This window comes from Taudactylus pleione, unplaced genomic scaffold (genome assembly GCF_031769625.1).
Source record: "Taudactylus pleione unplaced genomic scaffold, aTauple2 ptg000515l, whole genome shotgun sequence".
In the NCBI taxonomy this organism is placed as follows: Eukaryota; Metazoa; Chordata; class Amphibia; order Anura; family Myobatrachidae; genus Taudactylus; species Taudactylus pleione.
The window spans coordinates 1,896,494-1,915,693 of NW_028284917.1; the positions used below are offsets into that span (position 1 = coordinate 1,896,494).

The 19,200-nt window shown below is 47.8% G+C and overlaps 1 protein-coding gene across 1 annotated transcript in view; it reads left to right on the top strand.

Moving 5' to 3' along the window:
• The window catches only part of INSC (INSC spindle orientation adaptor protein), a 299,236-nt gene extending 296,092 nt beyond the window's left edge, over positions 1-3,144 (top strand). The window contains exons 11-13 of the mRNA XM_088450306.1: positions 1,513-1,668; positions 1,960-2,036; positions 2,666-3,144. Of these exons, the coding sequence (XP_088306432.1) occupies positions 1,513-1,668; positions 1,960-2,036; positions 2,666-2,794 (362 nt within the window). The 3' untranslated portion in view covers positions 2,795-3,144. The remainder of the gene's footprint in view (positions 1-1,512; positions 1,669-1,959; positions 2,037-2,665) is intronic.
• The last annotated feature ends 16,056 nt before the right edge of the window (positions 3,145-19,200 follow it).

The window sequence follows — 19,200 nt, forward strand, 5'->3', positions numbered from 1 at the left end:
TAACAAAGCAGCGTCATCGGCCATGTCACTTGGTTCTCTTTTAGCCTGAACTGCTCGCATGATTGCGGTAGGAAAATCCAACCACAAGCACTGTGAGCAGTTCTTACGCCTTTCGATGTACTCGATTAATCTAATAAATAGCGGAGATGACGTAGGATGCGAGCGGCCAGGGGGCGTTTTTTACAAAATAGCGAGCGCATGTTTCGTTCGCTCGTTCAGACATAGAGGCGTCAACAGACCGCAAAGAGCGAGCGCTCTATTTAAATATCCGGCCCCTTTTTGTGAACGAGCGAGCGCAAATAGCGTCCGGCTCTGAATCAGGCCCTGTGTACGCTCTATATTGCTGGTTCTGGGCTCAAGGGCAATCGTCTGGAAAGTCGTACCGATTGCTTATCGCTCCAGTGTATACCCAGCTAAAGTGCCCAAATTCCAGAGTAACATTTACACCTGGAACCTGCTAATCCCTTGGAAGGAACATATGTTACATTGATCATCCTTCCAGTTGTTACTCTCCTCTGTTATCTACATGATGACCGTCTCCCGTTCCTACAATAGGTGTTGTTTATGCAGTGTAACGTATCGCACCTTAGTGAGCAGATTACATTATAGCTGGAAAGGTGATAAAATCTGGTTACATCATTGTACATTTTGCATTCCTCTTGTGAAGCACAAAACAATAATCATTCAGTTACATACTACTGACTTATTGTCCAGATTTAAATGCGTATCTCACCTTCATGTGACTTCAATGTTTTGGGGTCAAGATACCGTCCTGCAACTTTTGCTAAATACACAGCTTTATCTTTCTAGCTTTCTATAATGTCTTTATATAATCCAGAGCCGTAACTAGACTTTTTGGTGCCCTGTGCAAGAGAGAACATTGGCGCCCCCCTCCCCATTTTTTAAATAGGGACATAAGTTAGTGCACCTGAAAAAGGGCCAGGGAAAAGATAGGGGAGGCCAGGAGATGCTGGGGATAAAAGAAGAGGAAGCTACAAGTGAGAATGATAATAAACAGGAAAATTGACAGGCCCAAACAGCGCCCCCTGCCCTGCGGTGCCCTGTGCCATGGCACTGGTCCCACCACCCTAGTTACGGCCCTGATATAATCCAGAATAGGTGATAATGTCTGTTGCTCAGCGGATACAACACTTAGCTGCTTCTTGGATACAGTGCTCCCTATTACAGAGCAGGGTTGTGTCATAACTCAGGTCATCGAAATCCCCATCTATCCCTGATGATAGAAATGACTGAAAGGCACAGAAGGGAGACATAAATATAAAGCTATGTGTTAAAGTTGCAGGAGGGCATGCACATTAGTCATCTAGAGAGTGACGGCTCCTTTCAATTAATATCTTTATTATCCATAATTGGCGTAAACACCGGTGGGCATATTGTGTGACTGGCAGAGAAAACAATACCGTTCTAATAGCTAGAAAACTAACTGGCTGTGGATCTGCATTTTGCACATGACTCCAATGTACTAACGTAGCTTCTTCCTCTGATACCCAGGGGTGGAGACTCTCATCGCCATGCTGTCTGAAAAGCCGCTGAGCGGGAGTTTAGCAGAAGTCGCGGCCTGTGAGCGAGTCCTCCAGAAATCTGCCGTCACACTGGCGCGGTTGTGCCGGGATCCGGACATCTCTCAAGCTGCCATAAAACATAAATGTACGTCAGATTACAGGGGTTATATTATTATTACCAGTAGTATGAGCGCAACACCTACCGTACTGCAGGGCTGCCATCACTAACAGTATATAAATGCTATTTAGTGCTGCCTACAATACTCACTATTGCTATAATCACTACTCCCTGGGTAGGTCATCATTATTTTTTGCAGGACATCTAGCAACGTTTCAAATAGTTTTCAAAGTATTAATGCGTCAGAATATAGTTGGATGCATCTTCACAGTTTATATGTATTAAACATAATGTAGTTTAACTTGTTTTGCTCAACAGGTATCCCGCGCCTCATAACTCTCTGCCGCCACCCAGAGGAGAGATATAGTAGTGACGCTGTCCTTGTTGCCTGCCTGGTATGTCTCAAACTCTCTTATTACCCAAATAATATCTTTGATTGAATGTTTTCTCAGGAAAAGCATTGTGGGAGTGGTAGACGGGGACCCAAGGGGGAAATTACTCCTGTCAGGAATAGTAACCAATACTTACACCATATAGAATACAGAGGTAAAGCATCTGATACCCCACCTGGGACTACAGTGATCTTTGGGGCCCCGCTTAAAGGTGGAGCGAGAGCCAAAGGGTGAGATGCACTAAGATTGAAAATCGATAAAGACCAAGCAATCAGCTCCTAACTGCCATTTTTCAAACACAGCCTGTAACGTGACGGTTAGGAGCTGATTGGTTGGTACTTTTTCACTCTCCACTTTATCACTTTTCAAGGCTTTCCCTGAAAGTCATACATTTTGTTGCCAGAAAAAAAAGCTATCAACCCATATAGAATAATGATAAATATGAAAACCAGGAATATCTTACATTCTGAGAAATTGTATATTAAATTAGGGTTTACCCCGGATTTCAGCCCTTCTCTGTATTCAGGATTTGAATTTAAAAAAGGATATTTTGTCATGTTATCTTCATCCGAAAGTCATTGTAAAATGATGAAATGTACGTTTTAAATTGGTTTAACATTTATATTTTCTAGGCCGCGATACGCAGGCTGGCGCTATCGTATCCAGAAGGCATCGAAGACTTAGACTTGCAACAACTGGTTAAACCTCGGCTTGTCGATTCATTTCTACTCTGTTCAAACATGGAAGAAAGTTTTGTATAGCGGAAGACAAGAACCCGGCGCCTCCTCGTTCTGTGCTGGAGAAAGTTTATTATATATTGTAATTTAAGTATGAGAATTATAGCAGAAAATACGGGGTTTGTGTTGAAAGTGCCAGTCACAAACCTACAGTGTCTCGCAGATAACTTTTTGTATGGCGAATGCTTTAAAATATATACCTTTGTGTTGTGATAAAATGGATGGGTTGTTGCACAATCTGTTCTCTACGTTGGATGTTAAAAAAAACAAAAACATTTTATTTAAGTTTTGTATGGTACAATCCTGGTTTGTAACCAGGAGACATTTTTATAAACAGCAGCCATAATTAGAGACGCTACATTTATAGAAGAATAAAGGGGATCTTGGATCTGTACAATTAATTTGTGAAATGTTTGGCTATTATTATTCACCATAATCTAATATATATATATATATACTTGGGCTAGGGGTATTTCGGATATCGGAATATTCCGTATTTTGGAATATTTGCTTACCATATTCAAATGTCTTAGGAATAGTGCCCAGATCTAAACACAGAATACATTTATGATTCATATACACCTTATACACACAGCATGAAGGTAATTTTATACAATATTTTCAATAATTTTGTGGCTCAAACAAAGTTGTGTACATACATGAAATTAATTTATGTTTCATATATACCTTATACACACAGCCTATAGGTCATTTTATACTTTATTTTTAATAATTTTGTGCCTTAAACAAAGTTTGTATACATTGAACCATCAGAAAGTAAAGATTTCACTAGCTCAGTCATTCCGTATTTTGGAATATTCCGTATTTCGGAATATTTGGATATGGGAGACTCAACCTGTATATATATAAAAGAAGAAGTTTGTTTGTTAGTGGATATTTTCCACAGCTCTCACCGTAAAGCTGGCAAATCTTACATAGTTATTTTGTATCAAAAAAGTAAGCTATTAGACCACATCGCGACAGAGCGACAAATCTTGTATATAAAATTCATTAGTCTGTTTCTTTGTCTGTCCAGTTATGTATTCGTACACCCCTGCACTAATTGGGATGAAACCAATGCGAGGTGGTCCAGTTGTATCCTGGCCAGGCTTTAGGGATGTTAGGATCCCAGTTGGACCGCCATGTTGGTGGCTTTCCACTGGATGGATTTGGATGAAAACCTCACAAAGGGGTGGCAATTGGTCTGCGATGCCTAATGGAGTGATTGGGGTCCCAGTCGGACCTCATGGCGGAGTGCCCCTGGCAGAACTTTGACTCAGGAGCCTGTTCTGGGCCTTCCACTGGATGGACTTGAACCGGTGGTTCAAATCCCGACAGCGGCATCCCGGCAGCAGTGCAAATCCCAATCATCCAAGGTAAGTATTCTCTAACCTAATTCTACCCCCTAACCCTAACACTCCCTTAGGGGTGCCTAACCTCCCCCCCAAGTGCCTAAAGCTAAGCCCCCCTTCCCCGCCGCCTAAACTCAAGTCCCCCGGGGGGGGGGGGGTGCCTAACCCTAACCTCGCCCCGGGGGTGCCTAACCCTAACCCCCCTTCCCCTAGCCTAACCCTAAGTCCCCCCCCGGGAACCCTAAACCTAACCCTTCGATCGGTAAGCCAGGTGTCGGGCTCCTGGCGTAGATAAAATGACAGGCGTCAGGATTTCTATGCCTGTCATTTAACCCCTTGCCGGGATTAGACAGTCGGGAAGCCGCACATAATTTAGACGAAAACTTCACAGAGTAGAAACATTGGATCCCAGAAGACATACTAGGGGGGCTGAGATCTCAGTCGAACCTCCTGTTGGTGTACGCTGGGCAGAACTTTGACTCGGGGAGCCTGTCCTGGGCCTTCCACTGAATGGATTTGATGACAACTGCACAGAGGGTCGGCAATTGGTCTGGGATGCCTAATGGAATAGTTGGGGTTCCGGTCGGACCATATGGTGGAGTGTGCCGGGCAGAACTTTGACCCAGGGAGCCTGTTCTGGGCCTTCCACTGGATGGATTTGGACGACATCACATAATAAAACTTTATATCTTGAAAATGTAAATCCGGGCAACGCCGGCTACTTCACCTATATATAATTGCCCTATATAGGAAAGATTCCTGGACTGCACACCCTGAATATATATAATGGGAGGTGCTACCTGTTGAGACTTTATTGCAGGCACAAAAACAGACAGATCACAGGTGCACAACTCCAAATTACTGAATATATATTTATAGAGTACATTATGCAATAAAATTTTGCAATGAATAGAGGTTTTTAGCATAATCATGGCCAAGGTTATGGGCCTACCCACCATATCCAGGTAACCTCTGTAGGGTAGGTCCCTAACATACTAGGGTTCAAATCCAGAGCGCAGGACACCCCCAAACCAGCTCAGCCGAGCCGCCCCAGGGCATCGCTCTAATGAGAAACGTGAAGTGTGAAGTAAGAAAGGTAAGAGCGGCTATGGCTGCATAGACAGGTGAAAATACAAATATAATAAAAACAAACAGTAAAGTGTTAAAATTGTACAAAAAGTTACATTGCCCTATTGAGAAAAGACCATAAATTTATAGTGTTATCTTAATAGGGTAATGTAATAAAAGTTAAGTTTTACTTTCTATTTTCATCTTTGATAGAATTAAGAGTGCCCCAAATAAGAGAGGGGTTTTTTTTTTTGTATTTTGCTTCTCTACAACCAGTATTTCTGTTATACGTTACAAACTCTGGGAGGAGCACAGACCAAGTGCTATGTAGCAATTGTTCTCATTGATAAACCATTATGTTGGTTTATAACCGCTTGCTCTTAAGCTCGGTCCTCAGGACCCCACACAGGTCACGGTTTCCAGGTCACCCAGCAGGAGCACAGGTGTGGTCATTACTCACTGACACATTTTAAAAAATCCACAAGTGGAGCTAATTATTTCACTAGTGATCTTGCGCAGAGACCTGGAAAACATGCACTGTGGTGGGTCCTGAGGACCGAGTTTGAGAACCTGTAGTTTAAACCATTATATTCGTGTTACAGTTCCACTAGTGCAGACTCATAATTATATTCCTATGAGTAACCTACAAGTAGCCCCGGGGCAGCAATGAACACTTCTGCTCATACCCTCCGGCGGTGTGTGCTGCCTCTGGGCAGCTTGTGGGTCTGTAAGTAGCTCCGGGCACTTTACCTGGGAGAAAAGGCCGCACGATACAACCGGCGGGTAATTAAATCTGCCCTATAGTGCCCTGATAGTTATTGAGCTTAGGTCCATTAGCACACATGGGTGGTCATAGGGGTATTTGTATTGTCACTTATTGCTTCTGCCTATTTAGCAATAATATATACTCAGCTGCAACCATTAAAAGGAAAGGACTTTACATCAGTAATAGACACTAATGGGTGTCCCAACTCTTCTGTACTGCTGTGCCGGGGGTCAGCGCATGTGGGCAACTGGACAAAGATAAAGTAAAGTAGAAGTTGAAAACTAAAACAGAAGACCTTATATACAGTAGATAATATTTATTTTCTGGGGAGGGGGGCAGCAGGGACACATTGAAGAAAATGAATAAAATAAATTTTATAATAGTGCTCATCTATGGTTCCTCCCAGTGACGTATCTATCATGGGTGTCATTGCACATAGGCCCATGGGTCAGGGGGGGCCCCTTCTGTAGCCACCTGTAAATTATACATAGTATCTGTTCTTTTATATTATACTGAGACCAGCAGCTCCCGCTCACCTGTACATTATTATAAATGATTTATTACCAGTTTATTTATAGTACACAAATATTCAGTGCCTCCCGCCATCCCTGCAAGGTCCTGTGTACCCCACTTGTATGCATGGTGCCTCTCCCCATCCCTCAGGGTCCCCTGTACCCCACTTGTATGCAGTTACCTCTCCCCATCCCTCAGGGTCCCCTGTACCCCACTTGTATGCAGGATGCCTCTCCCAATCCCTCAGGGTCCCCTGTACCCCACTTGTATGCATGGTGCCTCTCCCCATCCCTCAGGGACCCCTGTACCCCACTTGTATGCAGTTACCTCTCCCCATCCCTCAGGGTCCCCTGTACCCCACTTGTATGCAGGATGCCTCTCCCAATCCCTCAGGGTCCCCTGTACCCCACTTGTATGCATGGTGCCTCTCCCCATCCCTCAGGGTCCCCTGTACCCCACTTGTATGCAGTTGCCTCTCCCCATCCCTCAGGGTTCCCTGTACCCCACTTGTATGCAGGATGCCTCTCCCAATCCCTCAGGGTCCCCTGTACCCCACTTGTATGCATGGTGCCTCTCCCAATCCCTCAGGGTCCCCTGTACCCCACTTGTATGCAGGATGCCTCTCCCCATCCCTCAGGGTCCCCGTACCCCACTTGTATGCAGTTGCCTCTCCCCATCCCTCAGGGTCCCCTGTACCCCACTTGTATGCAGGATGCCTCTCCCCATCCCTCAGGGTCCCCTGTACCCCACTTGTATGCAGTTGCCTCTCCCCATCCCTCAGGGTCCCTTGTACCCCACTTGTATGCAGTTGCCTCTCCCCATCCCTCAGGGTCCCCTGTACCCCACTTGTATGCAGTTGCCTCTCCCCATCCCTCAGGGTCCCCTGTACCCCACTTGTATGCGTGCGCTAAGTCACTTCCCTGTCACCGCCCAGGAACGCCTTCTGTGCACCTGAAATCACAAATGAACCGATCAGGCCACTAATAATTATCGCTCCACTACTGATTGTGGCCAATGATCAATATAAAAAATCTATAAAAAGAGAATAGATCACATATCAGTAACCTTGGGACAGAGCATCTATCAGAAAAGAATCTGGGTTACTACATTCATCAGGACTTAGTGTAGATTTTTTTTATATATAACCAGTGTTTTTATTTTATTTTTAAGCTAGTGTCTGTGAGGCATCCTGAGTAGGGTTATATGCCAGAGACATGCACGTAGTGGACTGAAGATCTATAGTGTACGTACATCCCCCAGTGAGTCATCCTTTAGTCACTGGAAAGCTGATTAAATGATATTTAGTGGTAGTGAGTCACTGGGATAAGATAAGTCCGTCTCATCACTTTCCCAGTCATTAGGCAAATGAAAAGAAAGTCCCCTAAATGATGTCAGGACAATGATTTATAACAGAATTGCAGCCTCTTTGTGGAGCACTAAGCATTCTGTTCCATACAAGTACATTCTGCTGTATAAGTGCTACAGTCAGCATCAATAACTACAGTGTCAGTAAGAGTAAAATACATTTTGTTTAACTGTGTTATTTCCTTGAGGTATTTATTTCAATAGAGGAAACTGACTATACAATTCAACATGATATTCTATTGAAAAGTCTTCATTTAGGATGTAAAACCTTAGGGTGCTCTTTCTGGGGCCTGAAATACTCAATGTGGTCACCAACTCTCCCACTGAATGGCCACGTCCCACCTACTCCCCCGACTGTATGGCCATTCCCACCTACTCTCCCAATGTATGGCCACACCCACCTACTCCCCCACTGAATGGCCACGCCCCACTTACTCCCCCACTGAATGGCCACGTCCCACCTACTCCCCCGACTGTATGGCCATTCCCACCTACTCTCCCAATGTATGGCCACACCCACCTACTCCCCCACTGAATGGCCATGCCCCACTTACTCCCCCACTGAATGGCCACGTCCCACCTATTCCCCCGACTGTATGGCCATTCCCACCTATTCTCCCAATGTATGGCCACGTCCACCTACTCCCCCACTGAATGGCCATGCTCCACCTATTCCCCCACTGAATGGCCGCACCCACCTACTCCCCCACTGAATGAAGGCCATGCCCCACCTACTCCCTCACTATATGGCCACGTCCCACCTACTCCCTCACTGAATAGCCACCCCCCTGAATGGCCATGCCCCACCCACTCCCCCACTATATGGCCACGCCCCACCTACTCCCCCACTGAATGGCCACCATCACCTACTCCCCTACCATATGGCCATGCCCCACCTACTCCCCCACTGAATGGTGATGCCCCACCTACTCTCACACTGAAAGGCCATGCTCCACCTACTCCCCCACTGAATGACCACAAAACACCTACTCCCCCCACTTTATTTCCATACCTCCTTTATCTCATGGTTAAAATATTTATTTCCATAAATGTGTTTTCTGTTCTCTCCAGAAAAGAGACATAGGGATGTATGATAAATACCACTGCATAGTACCACTTCTGTCCTGTATACTGGGATATGTGACACTGCATAGTACCACTTCTCCTGTCCTGTATACTGGGATATGTGACACTGCATAGTACCACTTCTCCTGTCTTGTATACTGGTATATGTGACACTGCATAGTACCACTTCTGTCCTGTATACTGGTATATGTGACACTGCATAGTACCACTTCTCCTGTCTTGTATACTGGTATATGTGACACTGCATAGTACCACTTCTGTCCTGTATACTGGTATATGTGACACTGTATAGTACCACTTCTCCTGTCTTGTATACTGGTATATGTGACACTGCACAGTACCACTTCTGTCCTGTATAATGGTATATGTGACACTGCATTGTACCACTTCCCCTGTCCTGTATACTGGTATATGTGACACTGCATAGTACCACTTCTGTCCTGTATACTGGTATATGTGACACTGCATAGTAACACTTCTCCTGTCTTGTATACTGGTATATGTGACACTGCATAGTACCACTTCTGTTCTGTATACTGGGATATGTGACACTGCATAATACCACTGCTCCTGTCTTGTATACTGGTATATGTGACACTGCATAGTACCACTTCTGTCCTGTATACTGGTATATGTGACACTGCATAGTACCACTTCCCTGTTCTGTATACTGGTATATGTGACACCGCATAGTAGCACTTCTCCTGTCCTGTATACTGGTATATGTGACACTGCATAGTAGCACTTCTCCTGTTCTGTATAGTGGGATATGGGAACAGCAGTACATGCTGGGGGATACCCTGTGCTGTTCCTTGTATAGAATAACCTTTCCCTTTCATACATCTGAGTGATATTACTAAAAGTGACTGAGCAGTTAGCAATATGCATTGCTGTTCTGAGAGGCATAGATGGGAGCAGCGTTTGGAGGGCATCAGGGGCGGATTGGGATGAAAAACCAGCCCGGGGAATTTCTGGAAGCAGCCCTAATTGGGGCATGGTCTGATGAGGGGTGGGTACTATTGAGGGGGGCGGGATTCCTCCTCATACAGCCTGATTCTGAGTTGGACGCAACTATTATATATTCTAAAATCAAAGCACAAGACGGGGGCTCCACATTGGCAATCAAAGAGTAAAATAATTTATTGCCATCATAAAACACTGAAAAACGACATGCGTACCAATATTGGCAGTTGAAAACACAACTAGTATAGTAAATTCACATAGAGGGGATGTGGTTGACATGCCGGGGTCATGATGCTGGCGCTCATAAAACCGCCACAATCCCGACAGTTTAGTGGGAGGGATAGTTTTAAGGTTAGGCAGTGGGGAAAGTTAGCGTTAGGCTACAGGAGGAGGGTTAAGGTTTGGCTGCGGGGGGGGAGGCTGGGATTCAGTTGGGTACACACTAGACAATATCTAAAGTGATTTGGCCAATTCCACCTCATCGGAACAACAAACCATTCATATCGTCCAGTGTGAACGCACAATGCCAATGCGTGCTCCCGCTGGTCATCTGTCACATCCTCAGATCTTTTGTACATGCAGAAAGATCTGAGGAAGTTACTAGCGATGCCATGATGCCGAATGCAGCATGGCCTCCGCTACCCCCTGCCGTTGCTCTGTCACTGCAAGCATCCGCAAGTGTGTATGCACTTACCGATGCCGGCACCCCCACTGGGTCCCATTGCTTACGAGATCGTGCTGGGTACATATCGTCTAATGTGTACCCAGCTTTAGGCTGCGGGGAAGAGGGTTAGGCTGCGGGCGGAAGGATCAGGGTTAGACTGTGTGGGGGGAAGGGTTAGGCTGCAGGAAAGGTGGGTTAGGGGGAATATAAGGGGACAGGGTTAGACAACCAGAGATACTGCCAACAATACACCAGGCTTCTCTGGGCAAACACGTCAACGTCACAAACACGTCAACGTCACAACACCAAGCCACGCTTCGAGCAGTGACGTTCATGTAACGCTAGTGGATTCGGGTAACTTACTTGGAAAGACGCCAGCCACAAAATTCTTTGGTCCTAGGACTGATATGGTGGCTTCAACTGAAGGAGAGAGTTGTTCACACCAAAAGCAATCAATTCTGGGACCTGTTCCATTTAGACATTTTGTAAGGATCAGAATTAGCGCACTATTTGTTTGATATAGACAGACAGATATCTCTATATGTACACATTTTCTAAAAATAGCATAATCACCTCTAAATAACTAACTACTACAGGCGCAACCTACATAAATGTCAGTGTGCATCATATAGAAGTAACACCAACAGATACAGGTAGGATATATATATATACACACACACACCTCACATGTTGTGATAGTTATTTAGGTGATGCATAATAATATGATCACATCACATCCTAGGCATCACCTAAATCAGGGCTCGACAAATCCCGGGGGCCAGGTCGCCATGGCGACCAGATTTTGGTGCCTGGCGACCAGATTTTACAGGGAGGGAAGAAGCAGATTTATCAGCCCCAGCGGAGATTATTGCAGTGATATTTTCATGCACAGTGTGCCAGCCAAGTGATCGCAGTTTTAATCGGGTCCTGTTACCTGTAGAACCCGCTGGCACTGCGGCGGCGTCTCCCCGACCAATCACCGCGCAGCACTTCCCCCCAGCCAATCACCGCACGGTGTCTAACAAGCCAATCACCGCGCGGCACCTCCCCCCAGCCAATCACCGCGCGGTGTCTAGCAAGCCAATCACTGCGCGGCACCTCCCCCCAGCCAATCACCGCGCAGTGTCTAGCAAGCCAATCACTGCGCGGCACCTCCCCCCAGCCAATCACCACGCGGTGTCTAGCAAGTCACTCACTGCGCGGTGTCACCCCTGCCAGTAATCTTCTCCGCGGCACCTGTATACAGGCAGGTGTATTGTCGGTGGTCCCGGGCCCATCTAGCGCTCCTCTGTGCACGAAGGAGGCAGGGAAAGTGGACACTGCAGAGAGGATGGAGCTGCAACAGTGACCCCGCTGGGGGCTCCCAGCAAAAGCAAGCAGGTAACCACTACCCCATGTAACAGCTGCATAACACACTTTTAATCCTGTATTTTATTTTTTTTTTGTGGTCTGGCTCCTGGACTTTAGAAAATTTGTCGAGCCCTGTCCTAAATAATCACAACTTGTGGCCGCGGCTTTTCTCCTAAATAAAAAACTATGAAGAAAAATATGATTGATATATGAGGAAAAGGTTTCCCACTGGAACCTCACCTCCTCTGCTGACCTTGGTGGGCACAGAAGAGTACCTTCCCCGCACGGATCAGCGCCGGATCCTCACTTGCCTCTCATGCTGGCTTGACTGCACCGGTTAGATGATTCACAAAGGACTTAACCTGAAAAGCAAGGGGCTGGTATTACTTCTTTTGCGTATATATATATATATATATAAAAATACTGCGCTTCCTAACCCCAACCCAATCCCACACTGTGGGCCTGATTCAGACCCGCTCGCGAGCGGATGGTGGCCCAGTGCGCATGCGCACAACGGAGCTGGCTCCGTCGTGCACATGCACGAGACCCTGATAGCGACGGGCAAACCGTCGCTCCGGGTCTCGTACCAAAGGGGGCGTGCTGCCGATGTTGAGTTACAGCACGCCCCCTTTGGTGGGCGGGCTGGGGGCGTGGCTGCCCAAACGGAGGCGTTCCCATGGGAAAGCCTACCGTCTGGGGCTGGCCCCTCTGACATCAAAAGTGATGTCAGTGGGAGTGGTTTCGGCTCTAGTAGAGCCGAAAGCACTCTAGGGCCGAGACCCTACCACAAGGGTCTCGTCGCAAGCCCGATGGTCGCAATGGTCTTGACCATCACGACCATCTTCCTGGCCGCTCGCTATAGCTGTGGGTGGTCACCCACAGCTATGCGAGCGGCCAGGAGGCCTCTCTGAAAAACAAGAAGGACGGCCCTGATTCAGAGCGAGCGCTCTGTCAGAGCGTCCGGCTCTGAATCAGGCCCTGTGCTCCCTAACCCCGATCCTACACTGTGCTCACTTACCCCAATCCCTCACTGAGCCCGCTATCCCACACTGTGCTCCCTAACACAAACCTCACACTGTGCTCCCTAACGTCAACCCCACACTGTGCTCCCTATCCTCAACCCCACACTGTGTTCCCTATCCTCAACCCCACACTGTGCTCCCTATCCTCACCCCCACACTGTGCTCCCTAACCCCACACTATGCTCCCTATCCTCACACTGTGCTCCCTATCCTCACACTGTGCTCCCTATCCTCAACCCCACACTATGCTCCCTATCCTCAACCCCACACTGTGCTCCCTAACCCCACACTATGCTCCCTATCCTCACACTGTGCTCCCTATCCTCAACCCCACACTGTGCTCCCTAACCCCACACTGTGCTCCCTATCCTCAACCCCACACTGTGCTCCCTACCCTCAACCCCACACTATGCTCCCTACCCTCAACCCCACACTGTGCTCCCTACCCTCAACCCCACACTATGCTCCCTATCCTCAACCCCACACTGTGCTCCCTACCCTCAACCCCACACTATGCTCCCTATCCTCAACCCCACACTGTGCTCCCTAACCCCACACTATGCTCCCTATCCTCAACCCCACACTGTGCTCCCTATCCTCAACCCCACACTGTGCTCCCTAACCTCACACTGTGCTCCCTATCCTCAACCCCACACTGTGCTCCCTAACCCCAACCTTATTCCACATTTTGTAAACCTCTACCCCATCACCCCCACACACAAATGGAAAGGGAAAGCCCAGGACCACCTTATCCAAGTTTACCTGGCTCCTCTGGGTCTGATGACTGTCACTCTTCTTCACTGAAGCGCAGTACAGGGCCAGGCAACTGCTGCTGGGCGGGAGTCGATGAGAGGATGAGCAGCAGTGAGCAGTGCACTGGGGTGGGGGCGGGGCTGCTGTCTGATGACTCCTCGGAACTTTCAGACAGTGATCTGAGGAGTCTGTGCTCATCAGGCAGCAGCCCTGCCCCCACCCCACTGCACAGCCTCTCCAGTCCCCGGGAGCAATGTTAAGACACGCTGATGCTGGCCAGTTTCAGAGGCCACATGCCCAGGGCCAGCCCTGCAGCGTGCGGCCCTCCAGGGCTTCAATTGTAACAGCCCGGTGGGCAGAGGGCTGTGGGGAGCTGCTGCGGCTCGGCATGCACAGCAGCCCTCCCACAGCCAATTCACTGCTGAATGAGCTTCTGCGCACGGGCAGAAGCTCATTTATTACCGCTGCCTGTTCGGAGCTGAGCTCCAATCGTGGTAGCGGCCATTAGAGCCGCCAGCTGCTCAGTCTGACTCTGATTAAAGCAGCCCAGCAGGTGGGGAGAGGGGACCAGCCCAGCGGGAACCTTCCCGCAGTCCCGGTGGCCCAATCCGCCCCTGGAGGGCATGCTGGTTCCTGTAGTGCCATTAGGGGGACCTAGAGGTGACTCCAAGTTGAGCTGGCTCTCATTTTAGATATACTTGTGTATGTGCCATTATCATGTGACCTAATATTGGGCAATGATATGACCCAGATTGGATATTATTAGTTTTAGGGATGAGTTTGCGGCGTGGTGCACCCTGGGTTGGTGTGGCTGGATGCTTTGGGGTGGCACACTATAACACTCTATTTAGCACTGTCTTAACACTTTCAAATAATTTTTCTACTAATATTACTTTATTTAGCAGTTTAATTACACCTTTCACCTGTGTATCACCTTTTAACACATAGGGCCTGATTCAGACCCACTCGCGAGCGGCTGTCCGCTCGCAAGTGGGTCGATGGTGTGCGCATGCGCGAGACGCGACGAGCAAAGGACTTTCCTTCGCTCGTGTCTGATCAAAGGGGGCGTGCTGTCGATGTTGATTGACAGCACGCCCCCTTTGGTGGGCGTGCCGGGGGCGTGCCTCCCAGACGGGGGTGTTCCCAAGGGAACACCTACCGTCAGAAGCCGGCCCCACTGACATCACTAGTGATGTCAGTGGGAGTGATTTTGGCTCTGATAGAGCCAAAATCACTCCGGGCCTTGCGGTTGAGAAACTCACCCGCAGGCTTCGGCTCGCAGTGGCGATGGTCGCGATGGTCAAGACCATCGCGACCATCAACCTGCACGCTCGTATATGCTGTGGGTGGTGACCCACAGGTATACGAGCGTCCAGGAGGACGCTCCATAATTATGGAGGTGGGCCCTGATTCAGAGCGAGCGCTCTGGTCAGAGCGTCTGGCTCTGAATCAGGGCCATAGTTCTGGATTTATTCTTAACACTTACTAACACCTTAGCCTCTCACACGTGCTGAACCAGGGGTCGGTGGCTGGCCTTTTTGGGGTTTCCACGCCCCAGACTTTGACTAAGTATTAGGGACTTTCAGCAGGTGCGCACGGAGGGGGGTCTCTGAGTACCCAGAAATCCCCCCAACCCGCCGATCACTAAGTGTATTGCGGTCCGCACTAAACACTAACAAACACACCGCCGCCGGCACCGGGTAGTAGGCTCATACTACCCGGCGGCGGTGTGTTTGTTCTAGCAGCCAATGAAAGTCAGACAGACTCTCATTGGCTGCTGCGTCCACAGAGGGGGCCGGCTGGAGTTCACTCATGAGCTCCACCTTCCTGGCTCCCCCTGCAGCGGGTGATGGGAGATAAGTCATGACGTCTCTCCCATAGTGCAGAGGGGGCTGGGAGGAGCGGACAGCGGCGGAAGCGGGGATTCAGGTAAGTTGTGTTTTTTTTTTTTTAATGTGTGTGGATATATAAGGGGCACTGACACTGCATACGGGGGGCGCTACTGGGGGCACTGTGTAGGGGGGTGGCCGCTACTAGAGGCACTGTATAGGGGGGGTGCTACTGGGGGCACTGTGTAGGGGGGTGGCCACTACTAGAGGCACTGTGTAGGGGGGGTGCTACTGGGGGCACTGTATAGGGGGGTGGCCGCTACTAGAGGCACTGTGTAGGGGGGGTGCTACTGGGGGCACTGTATAGAGGGAGTGGCCGCTACTGGGGGTACTGTATAGGGGGCTGCTACTTTGGGCACTGAATAGGGGGACTACTACTTGGGACACTATATAAGGGGTACTACTGGGGGGACTACTGGGGGCACTATAAAGGGGCACTACTACTGGGGGCACTAAATAAGGGGCACTGCCTAGGGGGGACTATTAATAGGTAACTATATAAGGGGCACTGTAGACCCAGTAGTAGTCGTCCCCCTTTGCAGTGCCCCTTATATAGTGCCCCCTGTAGTGGTCCCCCCGCATTGCAGGGACAGAGCTTGCAATAAAGCTCTGTCACTGCAAATCCCCTCCGCAGCCTTATCACTGTCTTTTTTCGGAAAAACTACAGAGAAAATGTGTCTGCGCTGGTTACCGCAACCTCCCCCCCCCCGGCGACCGCTTACCCCATGCAGGATTGAATTCTATTCCAATTGCCCTTTAGTAAATTTATGTGATATTAAAATAATGTGAGAAGGGTGTGAAAACTGTCTTTTTCCCTTTATTTCTGTTAAGAAACGGGGGCTTCTCAATAGCGGAAAGTCCAGCAAGAGCCTTGGGGGCTGGTGACGCCTGATTAGATGCGGCCTTAGGGCCGTATAGCAGCCTTGAGGGCTAGTGAAGAACAAAGTCCAGCAAAAGCCTTGTGGGCTGGTAATACTTGGCTAGATGCGGCCGTGAGACAGCCTTGTGGGCTGGTGATGCTTGGCGAGATGCAGCCTTGAGGGCTGGTGATGCTTGGCTAGGACGCTGAGGTGCGACCCGTGCCACCTAGATGACACAAGCGGCATGAGAAATAGAAGACAGGCTGAGAAAATGGACACTCGAATAAACAGGAACAACCACCAGAACCGAAACACGTGAAATGCTATCACCGGCACCTGAGCAACCTACGGACAAGATAGAAAAATCCACAGGAGCCAATCAGGTTAGTCCAGGAATGACAGGCAGGAGGTAGGAGGAGTTCAGTGATTGACAGTCCGGCATCGTAGTTACACATACATATATGAACCGGAGGGTACATGTGGGCATTATACACAGGTGCAGCAGTATATAGTGCTGGGAATTTGGTGAGTTTTGATCAGGGATGTGCGGAATTGTTAGACAGGGGAGGCAGTGCCTCACCTCTCATACACTTTTTACTTCATAGTTTTGACTATAAGAATGATTAGAATACAAATAAGATATGTATAATATTTTCTTACATTTTTCTTATAATTTTTATAGTCAAATCTCTGGAGTATACCTACAGTAAGTATGACAGGAGAGGCTCTGCCTCACCTGACTACACATCACTGGTATTAGTGTGTACTGTTACGTGTGTTATATGGGTGTATGTCATGTAAGGCTTTGTTATGCATGAATATGTAATGGTTATGCCTTTTGTACATACAGTATATATATATATATATATATATATATAATTATATATATATATATATATAGGTTTATGTTATGTAATGTGTTTCCTGTGTACATGTCATTTGTGCGTACATACTGTATGTGTTGCTCACTAGCATGCCATTTCTGTATTTTAATGTACAAGTCATGTATGTATATGCCACATATGTGCATGTTGTATGTAATGTATGTGTTATATTGATTTATGTATATTTCATGTATGTAATATACTGCACATGTTTAATTTGTGTGTATTCCTTGTATTTGTTGTTGCATCATGTATTTGTATGTGTAAGTCAGGTGTGTGTCATGTATGTACATAAAATTGTTGTCTATGGGCCGTATTCAATTTTAGGCGAAATGTCGACATTTTCGCCTATTTCCAATATCACCGTATTCAGTTACATTGACATTTCGCCGGTGTGAAAAGTCGATGTTAAAAAACGGGAATTATTTTTCGCCAGCTTTTTGCTGGTGAAGAAAAGTGCTGATTTGGGGTGTGGCTGCGCAGGCTTAAAAAATAACCTGCACCCTTGGGAATCGCTCCTTAAAACGATCTGTGTCAAAACAAGTTTAAAAAAAAAACAGGGACACCCCAATAAAATTAGTTCAATTTTGAGGTAAAAAAAAAAAAAAGGGATCACACTTCTAAATTAGCGGAATGGAGTCCAGAGGGCTTCCCCTATATGCGGCAGGTGATTTCTTCATTGCGGGGGTAGCGGCAGGTGCATTTTTGCTGAATTTTTAAAAATCATTTAAGGGACTTAAAAACACGCTTGCACCCATTTTCATGTACCCCATTTATTTGATGGTCATAGTTATGTTTCCCCCCAAAAAACTTCTAAATGCTCTTCTGCATCACCTTCTTCCAAGCCGCATTTATGCACCTGCCGCGGCTATTTAACAGCCTGACTTTCTTCTGCAGGCAAAAAAACGGGGGGTACCCATAGTGATCCCCCATGTCTGGACATCTTTAGGGGGGGTCCTAGGATTATTTCCATTAAATTCCCGTTTTTTTTCGCGGATCCAAGTTTCGCCGGTCCGGCAGGCGAAAAGTCTGGACTTTTCTCCTCAAACTGAATACGGGCCTATATCATGTATGTGCATGCGATATATGTGCAATTGTCACATACGTATGTGTATGTCATGTTTGTAATTATGGCCAGTGGGTGTATATTTCGTATGTTTACGTTACACATGTGAACTGATGTCTGTATATAATCATGCTTTTTGTTTAGTTCATGTATGCGTACATGATGTGTGTACATGGTGTTTGTATGTCATGTAGCTGTACAAAATGTATATCGTATGTAATTAATGTTGGTCATGCATTTGTCATGGGTGTTTGTTGTATAAGTTTATATGTTGTGTGTGCGTGTGTATTTATATGTGTCAGCTGAGCAGCCCAGCACACGCTGCTGTGTGCTGGGCTGCAAATGGAGACTGCTTGCTGCTGCTGAGCACTAGCAGCAGTCCCCTCTGCCTGTGGGTGATTGTGCCCCTCCCTGGATATGCGCTGGACTGAGGGGCTCACGGCAACCCCCTCCCCAGCGCACGGCGCCTCTTTGCGGTGCTGCAACAGTATTTTGTTTTTTTCTTAAGGGGGCCTGGTCACGTCTCCCACACTTAGGCCACGCGCCCTTCACCCGGGCACGGCTCTTGGCAGCCCTGACCGTAAGCATTATCAGCACCATGTCCCCGAGGCTGAAGCACCTGTGCCTATTTCCGCAGCCTCCATGCGCACCCCTCCTCAGGTGCCGAACATGGCGATGAGCTGCCGGGCGCATTATGGTAACAAAATCTAAGCGGGCACCCGGCAAATGGAGTAGGCAGCAGCGGCGCCTCTCCAGTCCGGTGCTTGCTAAGCGCATTGCGCTGGCCCTGGGTGTCGCAGCCAATAAGCATATGCCTGACTCTTATTGG